The 15,171-nt window shown below is 43.2% G+C and overlaps 1 protein-coding gene across 4 annotated transcripts in view; it reads right to left on the reverse strand.

Moving 5' to 3' along the window:
- The window catches only part of MTUS2 (microtubule associated scaffold protein 2), a 690,072-nt gene that overhangs the window by 131,135 nt on the left and 543,766 nt on the right, over window positions 1-15,171 (reverse strand). For all 4 annotated transcript variants that reach the window (XM_030818580.1, XM_030818583.1, XM_030818581.1 and 1 more), the window contains one exon: window positions 13,021-13,232. In XM_030818580.1, coding sequence (XP_030674440.1) covers window positions 13,021-13,232 — 212 coding nt within the window. The remainder of the gene's footprint in view (window positions 1-13,020; window positions 13,233-15,171) is intronic.

A 15,171-nucleotide genomic window follows, 5' to 3' on the forward strand; every position in this document is an offset into this window, starting at 1 on the left:
TAATCTTAACATATAATAATTGTTACCTAGCAGCTGGTAATTTAGAGCAGCAAGAAATCAACAAGGTACTAGCCCACGCCCCTTCACTCATGGTGTCAAATTGTTCGATGGAGCTTGGCTTATCATTGCAGACACTGAATGCTGTTCTTCATTGTCAGAAGTCAGACATCTCAGCATGAGGTCAGGATGCTATTTTGCGTTGATATTTCGGTCTGTTGGTGCTGCTAGATGTGATAAATCAATTTCATGTCTTTGTCAATAGAATACCAAAGCGAGAATAGTGGAAGGTGCACACTAGATTTGGAGGCAGGAGATCCTTGTGAAGTCTTTCCCCAGCCAGCTTTATTGAGGTACAATTGATGAATAAAATTTCTATAAATTTAAGGTGTACAAAGTGCTATTTTGATACACATATACACTGTGAAATGATTACCACAATCAAGCTAATTAACACACCCATCACCTCAGAGTTACCTTTTGTGCTTGTGTGTGTGTGGTGGGGGCAAGGGGTTGAAGACACTTAAGATCTACTCTCTTAGCAAATTTCATGTATCTAATACAGAATTATTAACTATAATCACCAGGCTGAACATTAGGCCTCCAGAACTTATCTGCACAAAGTCTCGATTCTACAGCTTATTGATCATGAGACCTCTGGCAAGGAACAACTTCTCTTCCTCTGCTTCTTTACCTGGAAAACAGGAATACTAAGAGTTCTCCTGCCTATCTTTTGGCAGTGCTGAGAAGATCAAATGAGGTGTTTTGAAACAATTAGGTGGGATATTTGATTGCAATTTTCTTAAAGGGAAGTCCTATGTCATATCCATTCTGTTATTTGGAGAACTACCAGGTTTTTGAGAAACATTTTATTAATAAAATAATAAACAAAACATTATTTGATTAAGGCCACCTGAGTTATCTATAACATGGGTACCAAAATACCTACATCAAATGGTTAATGTGAAGAGGCCAGGCACAGCGGCTCATGCCTGTAATCCCAGCACTTTGAGAGGCCGAGGCAGGCAGATTGCCTGAGGTCAGGAGTTTGAGACCAGCCTGGCCAACATGGTGAAACCCCATCTCTACTAAAAATACAAAAATTAGTCGGGCATGGTGGCGGGTGCCTGTAATCCCAGCTACTCGGGAGGCTCAGGCAAGAGAATCACTTGAACCCAGGAGGCAGAGGTTTCAGTGAGCTAAGATCAGACCACTGTACTCCAGCCTGGGCAAGAGAGCAAGACTCCATCTCAAAAAAAAAAGGGGGGAGGGTTAATGTGAAGATATTAAATGAAATAATATGCATTAAAAAATAAAAAGCATATCAGTGCTCAGAATACATCACGTGTTTACAATTAGTTTTTCCTCTAAATCCTGGAAGCTTTTCAGTAGATTTCTGAGGTTGAAGAAGCAGGACTCTCAGAACTGCAATAATTGAACATCACCTGAGCACACAAGTCACTGGAACCCAATAGAATCAGCCTAAAATATCAATAGTTACCTTCATGTTTCTTACGTTTTCTTGAAGAACAGACTCCTTTATCATTATGTGTCCCTCTTTATCTGTGGTAATCTTGTTCTACAGTCTGCCTTGTCTGAAATTAATGGAGCTATTCCAATTATCCTTTGATTAGTGTTAGCATGGTGTATGTTTCTCCATCCCTTTACTTCTAATTTGAGCTATATACTCAAGTTGGGTTTTTTTTTTTTGGTGGACAATATATAATTGGGTGTTATCTTAGTCCATTTTCTGATTCTATAACAGAATACCACAGACTGGGTAACCCATAAAGGAAGGAATTTTATTTTTTTCACAGTCTGGAGGCTGGGAAGTCCAAGAGCATGGCACTGGCATCTGGTGTAGCTCATTCCATAGCAGAAGGGAGGATGGAAGGCAAAAGTGAATGCATGACACAGAGGGACAAGATAGGAGCCAAATATATCCTCTATCAAGAGTCCACTCCAGGATAATGCCATTAATCCCTTAATGAGGGTGTAGCCTAATCACTTCTTTCTTTTTTTCAAGAGACAGGGTCTCCAGCTATGTTGCCCAGGCTGGAGTGCAGAGGCTATTCACGGGTGCAATCATAGAGCACTATAGCCTTGAATTCCTGGGCTCAAGTGATCCTCCTGCCTCAGCCTCCTGAGTAGCTGTGACTACAGGTGCACACCACCACACTCAGCTGAATCACATCTTAAAGGCCCTACCTCCTAATGCTGTTACAATGGCAATTAAGTTTCCAATACATGAACTTTTAGGGGACACATTCAAAGCATAGCACGTTTTTTTAAAAAACCATCTTCTCTCTCTCTTTTAGAGATGAGGTTTTGCCATGTTGCCCAGGCTGGTCTCAAATTCCTGGGCTCAAGCAATCCACCCACCTTGGCCTCCCAAAGTGCTGGGATTATAGGCATGAGCCACGGTGCCTAGCCAAATCTCTATCTTTTAACTGGGGCTGTTTAGACCATTCACATTGAAAGTAATTATGGATATCTTTGAATTACTATTGACCATCTTTGTAATTATTTTCTATTTATTGCACTTGTTTCTTTTTTCCTTTCTTTTTCTTCCTCCTTCATGCTTTTAAAATAAATACAGGATTCTGACCCTGAGTTTCACCCTGAAACAAACATTGGGGAAATATTATTGAAGAAGAATTTGAGAAATAATATCACCTCATATCTATTTTGTCAGCATAATACTTATGATAAATCTTTGTTCTCAAGAGAATACTGTCATGTAATAGAGTTTCACTATTTTGGGATTTTAAATGTTTTTCTTTCTTTTCCTGGGAGGGCAGAAGTGATGTGTTTTTACTCTCTCCAGGGACTGGATCACAGGTATAGATCACTTTCACTGTTAGGTTTGTGCCATATATAATTGCTTTTATGAATTATCTCATAGGCAAACTGCTTGCAGTGTACCGCATAAATCTTATTCTTGCTGTTTTAGTGATTTGATGGTCAGGAATAAAATGAAAAATGAAAGGAGCTGAGCTGTGTGTTCTTAATTTCAAACTTCGTTTCAATCAGGTTTGTGGAATAGGCAGGACTGTAGCTGACACTTTAGGGAGCAAAAGGGAGGAGAGCAGCATTTGCTTTCTGTAAAACTCTCTGGAATTTAAGGTAATACTTGGCATGAGTTCTTTTCTCCGGGCACAGATTTTCATTTCTAGACAATGTCCTGTAGATGGTGCCATTGCCACTCCTCACAGGGTAGAAGAACTGGCTTCTCTATGGGCTGAAACCAGGCAGAACTTTGTTAAATAAACCATTTGATAATAGAGGAACCAGGAAAAGCTGGTTGTCTTTACCTCTTTACAGATACTCTTTCCAAACTGCCAAACTCCAAGGTACTTCCTCATTCTGTAACCTTTTTTTTCCCGCTGCCTGGTACCTGGTATCTGTAACCTTTTCTTCTGCTGCCTGGTACCTGGTATTGTAAATCACTCTCACCTGTCAGAGATGCCCCCTCCGTTTGGCTTCTAAGAGGTGGGATTCTCCCCTTTCCTGCAACCCCTCTCACCAGCTTCTCTCTCTCCTTGCCAGGCCTACTGCTCCTCACCTGGCCCCATAAAGGACGCACAGACATTTCCCAAGATGCTGTCCCAGGTCAGCTTCCCTCCTCTGCATACATCCTCCTGTGAATCTCATCCCTTTCACATCACTGTAGGTAAACCACCCCGAGCTTGCTTCTCTAGAGCCTCCCTTTTCTCTCCTGACATCTACACCTCTGCTTAATTTCCTCATGGAGATCTTAGCATTACCAAACAGAAAGAGTCCCGGAAATCAACACAGGGGGCTGTACCAGCTCTGGAGGGATGCAGGATGGTAGGAAGCATAAAGTGCATTAATTTTTTGAATTATTTTTTATGGATACATATTTGTACCTATGTGTGGGGTGTATTTGATATTTTGTTACATGCATTGAATGTTTAATGATCAAATCGGAGAATTTAGGATATTCATCACCTCAAATATCTATCATTTCTTTGTGTTGGAAATGTTTCAAATCTTCTCTTCTGGCTATTTTGAAATATAACAACATATTGTTGTTAACTACAGTCACCCTACTATGCTATCAAACATTAGAACTGATTCTTTCTATCTAACCTTAAGCATTAACTAAATTAATGTAAAAGCAGCAGCAATTCAGAGCCACCTTGCCAACTCCTGGAGAGGATGGGTGGGATACAGGGTACTCCCAGGAGGTGGGGCAGGTGATACATGGGTTAGAAGTAGATTCTGGGGCTGGGCGCAGTGGCTCACGCCTGTAATCCCAGCACTTTGGGAGGCCGAGGCGGGCGGATCATGAGGTCAGGAGATCAAGACCATCTTGGCTAACACAGTGAAACCCCATCTCTACTAAAAATACAAAAAATTAGCCGGGCGTGGTGGCAGGCGCCTGTAGTCCCAGCTACTCGGGAGGCTGAGGCAGGAGAACAGCGTGAACCCAGGACGTGGAGCTTGCAGTGAGTCGAGATAGCACCACTGCAGTCCAGCCTGGGCAAAAGAGCGAGACTCCATCTCAAAGAAAAAAAAAAAAAAGAAGTAGATTCTGGGAGGAAAAGAAAGAAAAGCTACAGGTCCCTTGGCATTGCTTTATTTTTCCCTGGACTTGAGGGCTCACTGATGCATAAAATGTACAGTTCCAGAGCAGATTTCTTCAAAGGAACCCATGACCCCTTTAAACATTTCTGAGCTGTATATGCACATAATTCCTAAGTTCTCAGCAGTTTGTGATTTCTGTGTGGGTGTTGTTGGGGCTGGGGTGGGGTGGGTTCATCCTTTATCATCTGGGCATCTTGAATCCACTTAGTTGTCAGGTTCACAGCCTCAGGCTCTGTATCTGCCCTCTCCTTTCCATCGGGACCCCAGGTCCCCCTGACCCTTCTCACCTCTTGCCTGGATTTTTATTCCGCTGGCAGAGATGTGCTTTCCCTACCTGGGTTTTTCTTGCTGCCATCCATTTCAAACCGCGTTAATCTTCCTAAAACACAGCCTAAAACACAGCGCTGCAGCTGCTGTCCAAAACTCAGGGCCTCCCGCCTGCCTCCACGAGGGCCTCCTCTCTTTTATTTGCAATTCAAGGCCCTGAGCTCTTCAGCCTCATTCCCCACCATCATCATCACCAAAGCTTTAGGCAAATTAGACTCTTCACCTTACACAGAGTGGTCCTGCCCTCTCCCCATGCTGCACCGCTCTCTGCTCAAGTTCTTCCTGCTGCCCCGCAAGGCCCAATTCCTCCACCTTTGCCTGCTGAGGTCCTCCTGTGTGATCCTTGGCCCATTTCACAGGCCACATTCCTCTCTCAAGGCGCCCCTACCCCAGGTACCCTGCCTGCCTGACAGGCTTCACAGTCCACTCTGTCGCCCATGGATTTCAGTGAGCATCTCTTCCCAGAATTGGAACTCAGGGGCTGAGATATGGTTTTCAAGTCATCCATTTACCAAGTGGATGGACCATAGACAGAATGACTAGGATGGACCATTCCCTATCTTTGGAATTGGAGATGATTCAGAGTGTGTGTATTGAGGAGGAGGTGGAGGGATGCAGAAACAGGGAAGGAGGCTCGCATCATAACCCACTACAGGCGATGAGTTGCCGGTTTTAGGCCCACATAAGAAGGTACTCCAAAAGCCACCAGGTCTCTTTAACTCCTGCTAGAAACCAGATGCCAAAGGAACCAAGGAGAGGGCTCAGCCTTGACAGGCAACTACTGGAGGGCTATCTCTCTCCCCATCTCTCTTTGCACTTGGTGATGTCCCCAAGGAATAATATGATAGAAACAGACTCATGATTCAGATGCTCCACAGAGGTTTGTTATTTAAATGATTTTTCCCAAAGAGAATAATCTAACTTATATTTTCAAAACCGTGATGGTCCCATACCAGGTATGCTTAGAGTGGGCCACAGGGATCAACAGGCATACTCTACCCCCTGAGGAAGGGCAGAGCACTTTCTGGTGCTTAAGTGTCATTTTCTACCAACTGAGATAGAGGGCGACGATTTTCTGGTATTTAAATGATAACGCTTGATATGGTTTGGCTGTGTCCCCACCCAAATCTCATCTTGAATTGTAGCTTCCACAATTCCCACGTGTTATGGGAGGGACCTAGTGGGAGGTAACTGAATCATGGGGGTGGGTCTTTCCCATGCCATTCTTGTGACAGTAAGTCTCACAAGATCTGATGGTTTTATAAAGGGGAGTTTCCCCGCACAAGTTCTCTTCTCTTCTTTGCCACCATGTGAGATGTGCCTTTCACCTTCTGCCATGATTGTGAGGCCTTCCCAGCCACGTGGAACTGTGAGTTCATTAAACCTCTTTCTTTTGTAAATTGCCCAGTATCAAGTATGTCTTTATCAGCAGTATGAAAACGGACTAATAGAACACCCCACAGAGTCAGAGGCACTGAATTAAATCACAGAGCTTGGGCCTGACAGCCCTTTCATTCTAGTCTTGTCCTTGAAACTGGACCCTTAGTAACTCCATTTTATAGAAAAGCTGAGGTCTAGGAAAGTTAATAAACTCATCTCTCACAGGAAAGAGGTTCTGGGGCTGAGATAACCATATCTCCTCTTGTTAGAGAGTCATGATTTTTGAATATTCTCTTTCCTTTGACTTGTGTTTAGTTGGAGGGGAGTATACAGCATTTATTTTCAAATAAGTCGCCAGTGACATTTAAGTGAAGACTCTGGTATCTGCCAGAGGCCATGGGTCTAGAAAGGTTGAATGGGATGGCCAGGTGACACTCCATACCTCATCTGCTCTGCGGCCTCTCTGGCTGCAGGAAGGCTACGCTGAATTCTGTATCCCAGAATATCTTAAAGGCACGCACTTTTACTACAGACCGGGTTTAACCAACTGCCCACCAGGATCTGGGGAAAGCCTCAGGCCTCTTCTGCAAAGGAGCAGCTGAAATTCACCTTTCTTCTCCCATGGCACCTATCTGCCTTCAAAAGAGTGACATTTAATTACACACACACACAGACAAACCCAAACAAAAAAACGCATTGATGACAAAGCATAAGTGAGATGAGCTGAATGAGGCAATTAGTTTTCACTTTGGTCAGGTATCTATTCTCATCTTATTGCACCTTATTGTGAAATGTATATTATCATCAATAGAGGTGGGTTTTATCACGCCTCAGTATCAAGGATCTTCCATGAATGTTGAGAAGACTTCACTATTCTGAATTTCATTTTCCACTGACCATGATGTTTTGCATGACTGACACCATAGGCCAAGGGTTCTTATTACTTCAAAGAGCTGCTTGGCATAGCTGGGGGATTCTGTTCCTTGATACTGGGAATATTTTGATGTTTGGGGGTTGTGCTAAAAACTTCCTTTAGCTGAAGTCCTACGAGTAAAAGCATACAGATGCTCATGGTTCTTTTAGCAAAGCACTGTGGGGGCACTTATTTTTGTGACACATAATATTCTTTCAGAACAACAACCATAGGAACCATTGATTTACCTTGAATTTACCACTTCACTAGCACTCTCTACTGTGTTATGTGCTGAATAACTGTCAGAAATGCCACCATAAGTGCTCACATTTTCTTTAAGCCTTTAGTTATTCACGATAAAATTAAGGGAAGAGAAGATAATCGCAGAGCATCGTTTATAAGTGGGAGAGGCACAAAACACTATGTTTAAATGACCATGTTTTGGATTTAGGAAGCAACAAAGAGCGTAATGTTTTCAAGTCTGATCAGGTATAATTACTGCTCTGAGAGTTCCAGTCAGTGGGAAAATCTCTGAAATGTGAAGTCCTTTGGCTGGTGGACGTAATAGCTTCTCTACTGCTTTAGGAGCTCAAGGGCAACATTCATCCTGATGAATCCCTGAATTTAAAATCTGAATGCATTAAACAGATAAAGCTAGCAAGCCTTTATTTTCCAAAGGGGTTCTACTGCTGTCTCTTCTCTCCTCCCCTTTAACATACACCCTGCCCTGACCCACGAACCAACCAGGTGTTATGGAGCACTCAAGGTGAGCTGGGGCCAGCTTCACTATGAGGAGTTTGCAATCCATGCTAGAGCAATCACTGCATTTTTAAAAACAGTTCCCCAGGGCCTAAATCTCTATTCAGAAGGCATTAACTAATTTACCAAGGGCTTAAAGATATGCAGGGAGCGGGGGGCACTCTGCAGACAGCAGGTGTCAGGTGTTCTCGTCCCAATACGCTCTTCCTTCCTCTTTGCTCACCCCACATTCTGCTCCTCTCTCCATCCTGCTCTTCCAAGACTCCTTCCTATTATCAATGATGAGGCTTCCACTTGAGCACATAGCATTTTTTTTTTTTTATGGCAACAGCTTAAACCATTAGGTCATTTTCTGTGTGTTTAACTTTTAGATTGTTTCACCTGTTTTGCAATTGTGCGTTTCCCCCCTTAATACATCAAAAGCACCTTGATGATTGTGAGGAGAGGGAGCAGTAGCATCATAACATAGTGGAAAAACTTGGGTGTTGGGTGTGGCCTGGCCTGTATTTGTATCTTGGCTCCATCACTTTCTAATTATGTTGTCTTCAGAGGACTATGCAATCTCCCCAAGCCTCAGTTTCCCCAAGTATCATATGAGGATGACATCTACAACAGCTATGGTTGTTGTGAGGGTTAAAATAATGTCTGTTAAGTGCCCAGGACATAGCAGATGGTCAATAAATAAGAGCTCTATTGTTAAAGTTCTACATCTTACTTTTTTGAATCCTCCCTACCTATCCACCCCATATGGTAGAGGTAGAGTTGCTAAAGATTGTCTGCTAATATATGTGAACTGAAGGTGAAAGGTTGAAGTTCAAATATACAAAATATATAAAAAAATACATACCCCTAACTAACAACAAGACATAGATAAAGCAAATATGGCAGAATGTTAATAAATATGGATTATGGGGTATTTGGGTTTTATGCTTTCCACTATTCTATATGAATTTTTTTTTGTGATAAAAGGTCAAATAATAAAAGCCATAAAATATATACACACTTTGAGAAGAAGGAGGCTGGTGAATTATTAATTTTTTAGTAAGCTTAGAGAGTCCAAAAATGCTTGACATATTCATTTTGAGGACTTTTATGCCTAAACTATTTAATAACATGTAAAAAAATTCAAAACCATAATCTACAATCACATTCATTAAGTTAACAAAGAAGACAAGAATAGATATGAAAAATACTGAATAAGTATAATAAATCTTATTAAAAGTAACATGAAAATCCATGTACCCTCAGGTAATGCGTATAAAACTCCATGCTGCAGGGTGAGGACCATCCTGTGGCCTGTTTCATGGATGAGCCACCAGGGGATGCTAAAGAGTAGCATTCCAGGGAACCACACAGCAAGAGCACCATCACACCATTCAACCTGACCCTAAGAAGCACGAGTCCCTGAGAGTCACACTCATTACTACACCACTTGGGGGTCTGGGAGCATGGATATAGCAGATCTGTTTGGGCTGTGGTGAGGAGCATGCCTTGCTGCAGGGGCAGAGCTGCCTGCAACCAGCACAAGTGTGAGGCTGCTGTCGGCACCTAAGTGTGGCATCTTAGAATCCCTGGACGCTGGGCTGAGGCTGTGTTAGAGCTGACAACTTTCACAGCTACTCTGCCAGGAGCTATAAAGCATGGGACAGAGAACGGAGATTCTTATCTGGGCTTCTAATTCTTTTTCTCTAGTGGTGAGGCTTACTTCCAACATATATTTAAATTAATGGCATCGGCATATTCAGGTAAAAATTTATAGCAGCAACTGAAGCGCTATACTGGAAAATTATTTTCACTTTTATTTTAAAAATGTATTTTGAGATGGAGTCTCCCTCCGTCACCAAGGCTGGAGTGCAGTGGCGCAATCTCAGCTCACTGAAACCTCTGCTTCCTGGGTTCAAGCAATACTCCTGCCTCAGCCTCCCAAGTAGCTGGGATCACAGGCACGTGCCACCACACTCGGCTAATTTTTTTTAATTTTTTTTTTTAATTTTTGGTAGAGACAGGGTTTCACCATGTTGGCCAGGCTGGTTGAGCCTAGCCACTGAAAATTATTTTTTAAAATTATTTTTAAAGTACATTCCAGGCCAAGCTCTTCAGGGGCTTTGACTGTGTTTTCACCTTCTCCCACTTGAGTAAAATCCTTGAGGTAGATCTTGACAGATTTCTTTGTACTCAGAAAAGAATGTTCGATTGAATATTTGTTCAAAAAGTGCCTTTGCCAACTGGGCATGGTGGCTCATGCCTGTAATCCCAGTGCTTTAGGAGGCTGAGGCAGGAGGATCACTTGAGGCCAGGAGTTTGAGACCAGCCTAGGAAACATAGTGAGACCCATCTCTATAAAGCATCTTTGCACATTAATTCACCACATTCTCACAATGACTTTGTGAAGAGTTATTATGAATTCTATTTTAAATGGAGAAAACTGAGATTCCAAGTTAATGACTCAGCCAGGGGGAAAGAGAGCAAGGACAGGGATGTTATTCCTACAGTGATGACGACGAAGTGCACAGAGACAGGAACTTGCTCAAGGTCTCACCACTGGATCGGGGCAGAGAAGGAACTGACTCTGGGTTAGCACTGTGTCCTCTCTCCACCAGAGCATGCTTTGCAGATGAATACGCTACAATGTGCAAAAGATACACATGCATTCCTTACAGGATGGAATTCTGGCAGGGCCTTCTAACCAGTAGAGCAAAGAGATTGTGCATTTTCAGGCTATACAGGTCATGCTTCCTCAAAGCTGGCATGCTCAGCTCAGACTATATCTCATTCACAATAATAGTGCATGGGTTTCTCACAAGTGTGACATGGCGTATCTTGGGTTCTCCTGACCTGGTAACTTCAAAGGGCTCCATTGTTGAAGGTTCCAGGGCTGCTTTGCCTCTTTTTTCCCAGATTCTCCACCCCATGTCACACCTCCTGGTCTAATTCAGTATTACTAGCAAATTCTCAAATCCATCACCTTAAACTACATGGCATGCATGACGGCCTGCATAAAAGCCACTGATTATGTTCAATTAGGACTTTAACTTTTTTTAAAAAAAACATTTTATCTTCTGTGTTTTCTTCTGGCATTTATCTGGAGAGAGAGAGAGAGAGCGTAGAGATCAGAAAGACAGAGGAAAAAATACATTGTGTGGGAGGTGAAATGCCACGGTCATTTTTGAAGCCCATTTGGAGTTACTGGTTGTGATTTACTGAAAAGAAAATGAAATTCATGTCCACCATCCATCTTGCTGAAATGTCATGCCAAGTGTAGCTGTAGTAGCAGGGAGGTCCAGTGGAGATGCCTGCAAATTACCTGCCAGCCGCTGTTGGTCTCTGGTTTGAGAGCCATGTGCATGCTGCAGAGAAGCAAAACTCCCGGTCTGCAGGCCAATGAGGAATTTTCCTGGAACATGGAAGTGCATAACTACAGGGAACTGACCCCTAATTTTGGCACAGTTACTCTCTCCCCTGCCATGATCCCAAAAGTGGGGCCTAAAAGCTCCAACTTCTAAAACACAGAACATATTATCAATATATTATGTCAATATCTATTGCTTTGTCCATCATATGAAACCTTTATCAAGGGCTTGTTCTGACTCTTTGGATGATGTCTGGAAGGCAGAGTCCCAGAGCAGGCAGCGTGACTAAAACAGGATCACTGAACTTCAAGGAACAGCCCTGTTTTCCTCTTTAGGTACAACTTGACAGTCAGTGGGAAATAAGACGAATCACCTTCCCTAATTACAAAAATGCTCATCTTGACCATGGCCAGTCAGGCCTCTTGGGCTCCTTGAAGATGTGATTGTAACTTTAATTCTTACAGGGGTGGGTGTTCGGCTATTTTATGCAAGCTTACCAGATCACATCATGCATCATGACTAGACCAGAAAGGAAGGTATGAAATTCACATTGGCCATTTTCTGCTGGGGTTAAAATTCTGGTTGGGGAGGAGGCTGAAACTATTGGTAAAATGGAAATTTCAGGGCTGTCTACTCATCTTGTCATTTATCACCACAACAGATTGATAAATGGCTCTTTCTGTTGAAAGCTTTAAACAAACAAAAATAACAACAAAAAAGAGCAGCTCAGGCTTCTATACTGGAGTAGAGGGGAAGGTGAAGGATGTCATAAAAGGCCAAAAAGGAAGTTGCCAGGGGACATGGAGCCACTTCACACTCTTCTGCTTTTCTTTTCAAATTGACCAGATATTTTGTTAATTCACTTTCTTATTTGGAAAGCATTTATACAGCACTTTTACTTCCTCCCATGTATAGATACCAGGAGGTCCATATGTGAACCTCAAAAATGTGCATTTATGTTTATGCTTTTTCTCTCCCAAGCACACCTTGGTGACTTCAAGGTGGAGCACAAACGCAGTGGGACACTAGGTTCCCACCTCTGTTCCCTGGGGAAAGGCTGGGAGGCTTAACTGCTCCAAGGTTAATAACAGATTCAGTATACACACACAGACCAGACATTTGCAAAGGAGAAACCAACCTCCCTGCGTTTTCAGAAAAATTGAGGGTACAGGGAGAATCCGAACCTCACCCCATGCTGCTCTGGGAACTATGAGCATGGCCTTGAGAAGAGTCCCAGGCCAAGCACATTCCATTGCCCATCAACAGGAAACGTGGATGGTACTGGGGCCCTGTCTCCCTTTGATGTGATGTGAGCAGAAATGTCGAAAAGTGACCATCACCCCTTGAAAATGCAAACAACCACATGCTCCATTTGCTGCAAAGATCCCACCTTCAGAAATGTTCCTGTATATCCTTTCCTTTCATTTTTTACATAATTTCCTCTTTTGGAATGAAGATTATTAATGATTCTTCCCAGACGTATTTCTTTCACACCTAAGGATAAATGTAGCTCCCCAAAGATGATGGGATGCCTCAGGAGATTCTGCTTGAACTCCTGAAAATCCAAACTCCACTCTGACCAAAACTGAAACCCAAAACAGCAACACACACAAACAGCCATCACCATCACCACACTCTCCTCCAACCAAAATGCCCTCGGACCTTCACGAAATGGGGCCTCACCTTTCTAAAGAAATGCTGCGTGGCCACGGCCAGGGCATCAAAGCCACAGATGGCCCTCTTGAGCTCCCCTTGCGCGACGCCCAGCTGTCTGGTCTGCCGCTCACACCGCTCCTTCAGCCGCTGCACCAGCTGCCGCTCAGCCTCACGGGCCTGCGGGTCCGGCTTGGGCGGAAACCCATTTCGAGCTGCCGCAGTCCTCTGCTTTGGGTATCCTGTGAGAAAGAAAACCAAACCCCAGTCACCTGTGAAAAAACACTGAGCACACATGTGACAACAGCTTCTTATTACACAAGGAGGTCTTCAAGTGGTAGAGAAGAAATTGCCCACAGTTTGTCATTTTTAAGGAATGAAAAGAAAAAACAGTCAGGGACTAAAATTATTGTTCCATTAATATGGTTGTAAGTGCAAGGTTTCATGCTTGGAAAAAGGATAATAGACAAAATTGCCAAATTCCTCCCAGCTTCTGACACTTCTTCTAGGCTTGCTTGGAGAGAGAGAAGCTTTTTTTTTTTTTTCTTAAAGGAGATTACTCTTGGACAATGTCTAATGGGAAATTAATCAATCAATCCAGATAGAAGTCAGACTTATAATCGTCTAGCAACCTTTTAATTGGGCACCAGAGAATAACACCTTGATGCCCCTTTCTTCGCCTTAGAGGCTGCTCTAGTGACCCTTTTCTTCAATGTCACGTCCAAGTCACAGCCCTGGCTACCTCTGCTCTAGCGACTCCTGACTTTAAATTCCTGCGGCACCAATGTATTGTGAGGTTTCCTGCAACATATCCCTCCAATGTGACTTGACGCTTCCTCCATGGCTAAAGGTGCAGTCTGAGCCACCATCCCCTCTCACTCTCTGATGGGAAGCCCTGCTTCCTCTCTTCCTTTACTACACCACAGCCAGAATGACCTTTGCACACGTGAGGCAGGTCATGACCTGTGTGGACCCCTCTGCTCACTTTCTCTCGCAGTAAAAAGAAAGTCCACACACCTTACCATGGCCTGCAAAGCCCTCTGCAACTTGGCTCCTGCCAGGTGAATGTGAGGGGCTGTGGGGCCACAGAAGAAGGGGCAAGGAGCTCTGCCTGGGGTTGAGGACAGGGTTTTTGGGCATTAAGGAGAAGTGATTTTTAGGTTGAAGCTCAAAAAAAGAAAAGGCAAGGTCCCCCTATGTAGCACAGAGGAAAGCACTCCACCACAGTCCAAGACCTGTGGGTGGGCAGGTGTCTTCCTCTGGTCCCTCTGTGGGAGGCGCACGCAGACCTGGGACCCGCAGGCAGTCGGAGAACCCCTGCCATTGACAATGGGCTTACATCTCAAAGACACTTCGCTCCAGTAGATCACACTCCTAGAGGACATGACACAGACACTGACCAGCACAATCATAAATCCACTAATATTTCAAAGGTTTTCTTCCTCTTCTTGTTTCCTCTCCAAGATACCAGGGAGCAACATATAAAACAAACCAGAAAATGGTAGCCCCTTCAGGACCTGGTGTACTGAGACAGCGCAGAGTAATGGGTTTGTGAATGTGCAAGTGGCCTCATCTTTTAAGGGGAAAGTGGTTAATTGATCTAAATGCTTCTAGTGGTTAATTTAAGGGGAACCACGCTAATTTTAATTAATTCCTTCTCCTCTTAAAAAGTCATCAGAGATTGCCATGGCATATCTTAAATTATTCTGACTTAAAGGAATAGCAGAATGTGAAATCACTGCTTCACAGAAAATTTATGACAGCAGAATACATAATATTCCAGAAAACTCGCTTGTTGTAGGCAAATCAACCTGAATATGTACTTTATCTCAAGATTCTCAGTGCTGAAAACAAAACAAATATGACTACTAACTAAACATCATCAAGAAAAGGTGAGAGATTTTATTGCCTGCATTAAACTCCAAGACACAGCCTAAGACCAAAGACAGATATTTTTTTCCCACAATTACTGTTTTCCATTTTATTGCTATGGCTGGTGATTTTCTAAAACACTTCAGTGCTTTAATTCATTTGTTGAGGTACCAGGTGCCTGACACTGTTACAATAGAAGGCACTTCTTTTAGAAATCTAAAGGAAATAATAAAACAATTTCCAGCTCAGTGAATTAGAGCTAATTGTAACCTATGGTACAGAGAGTCACCTCTTGAGCTTGTGGACGTT

The sequence above is a fragment of the Nomascus leucogenys genome, chromosome 9 (genome assembly GCF_006542625.1).
Source record: "Nomascus leucogenys isolate Asia chromosome 9, Asia_NLE_v1, whole genome shotgun sequence".
Lineage (NCBI taxonomy): Eukaryota > Metazoa > Chordata > Mammalia > Primates > Hylobatidae > Nomascus > Nomascus leucogenys.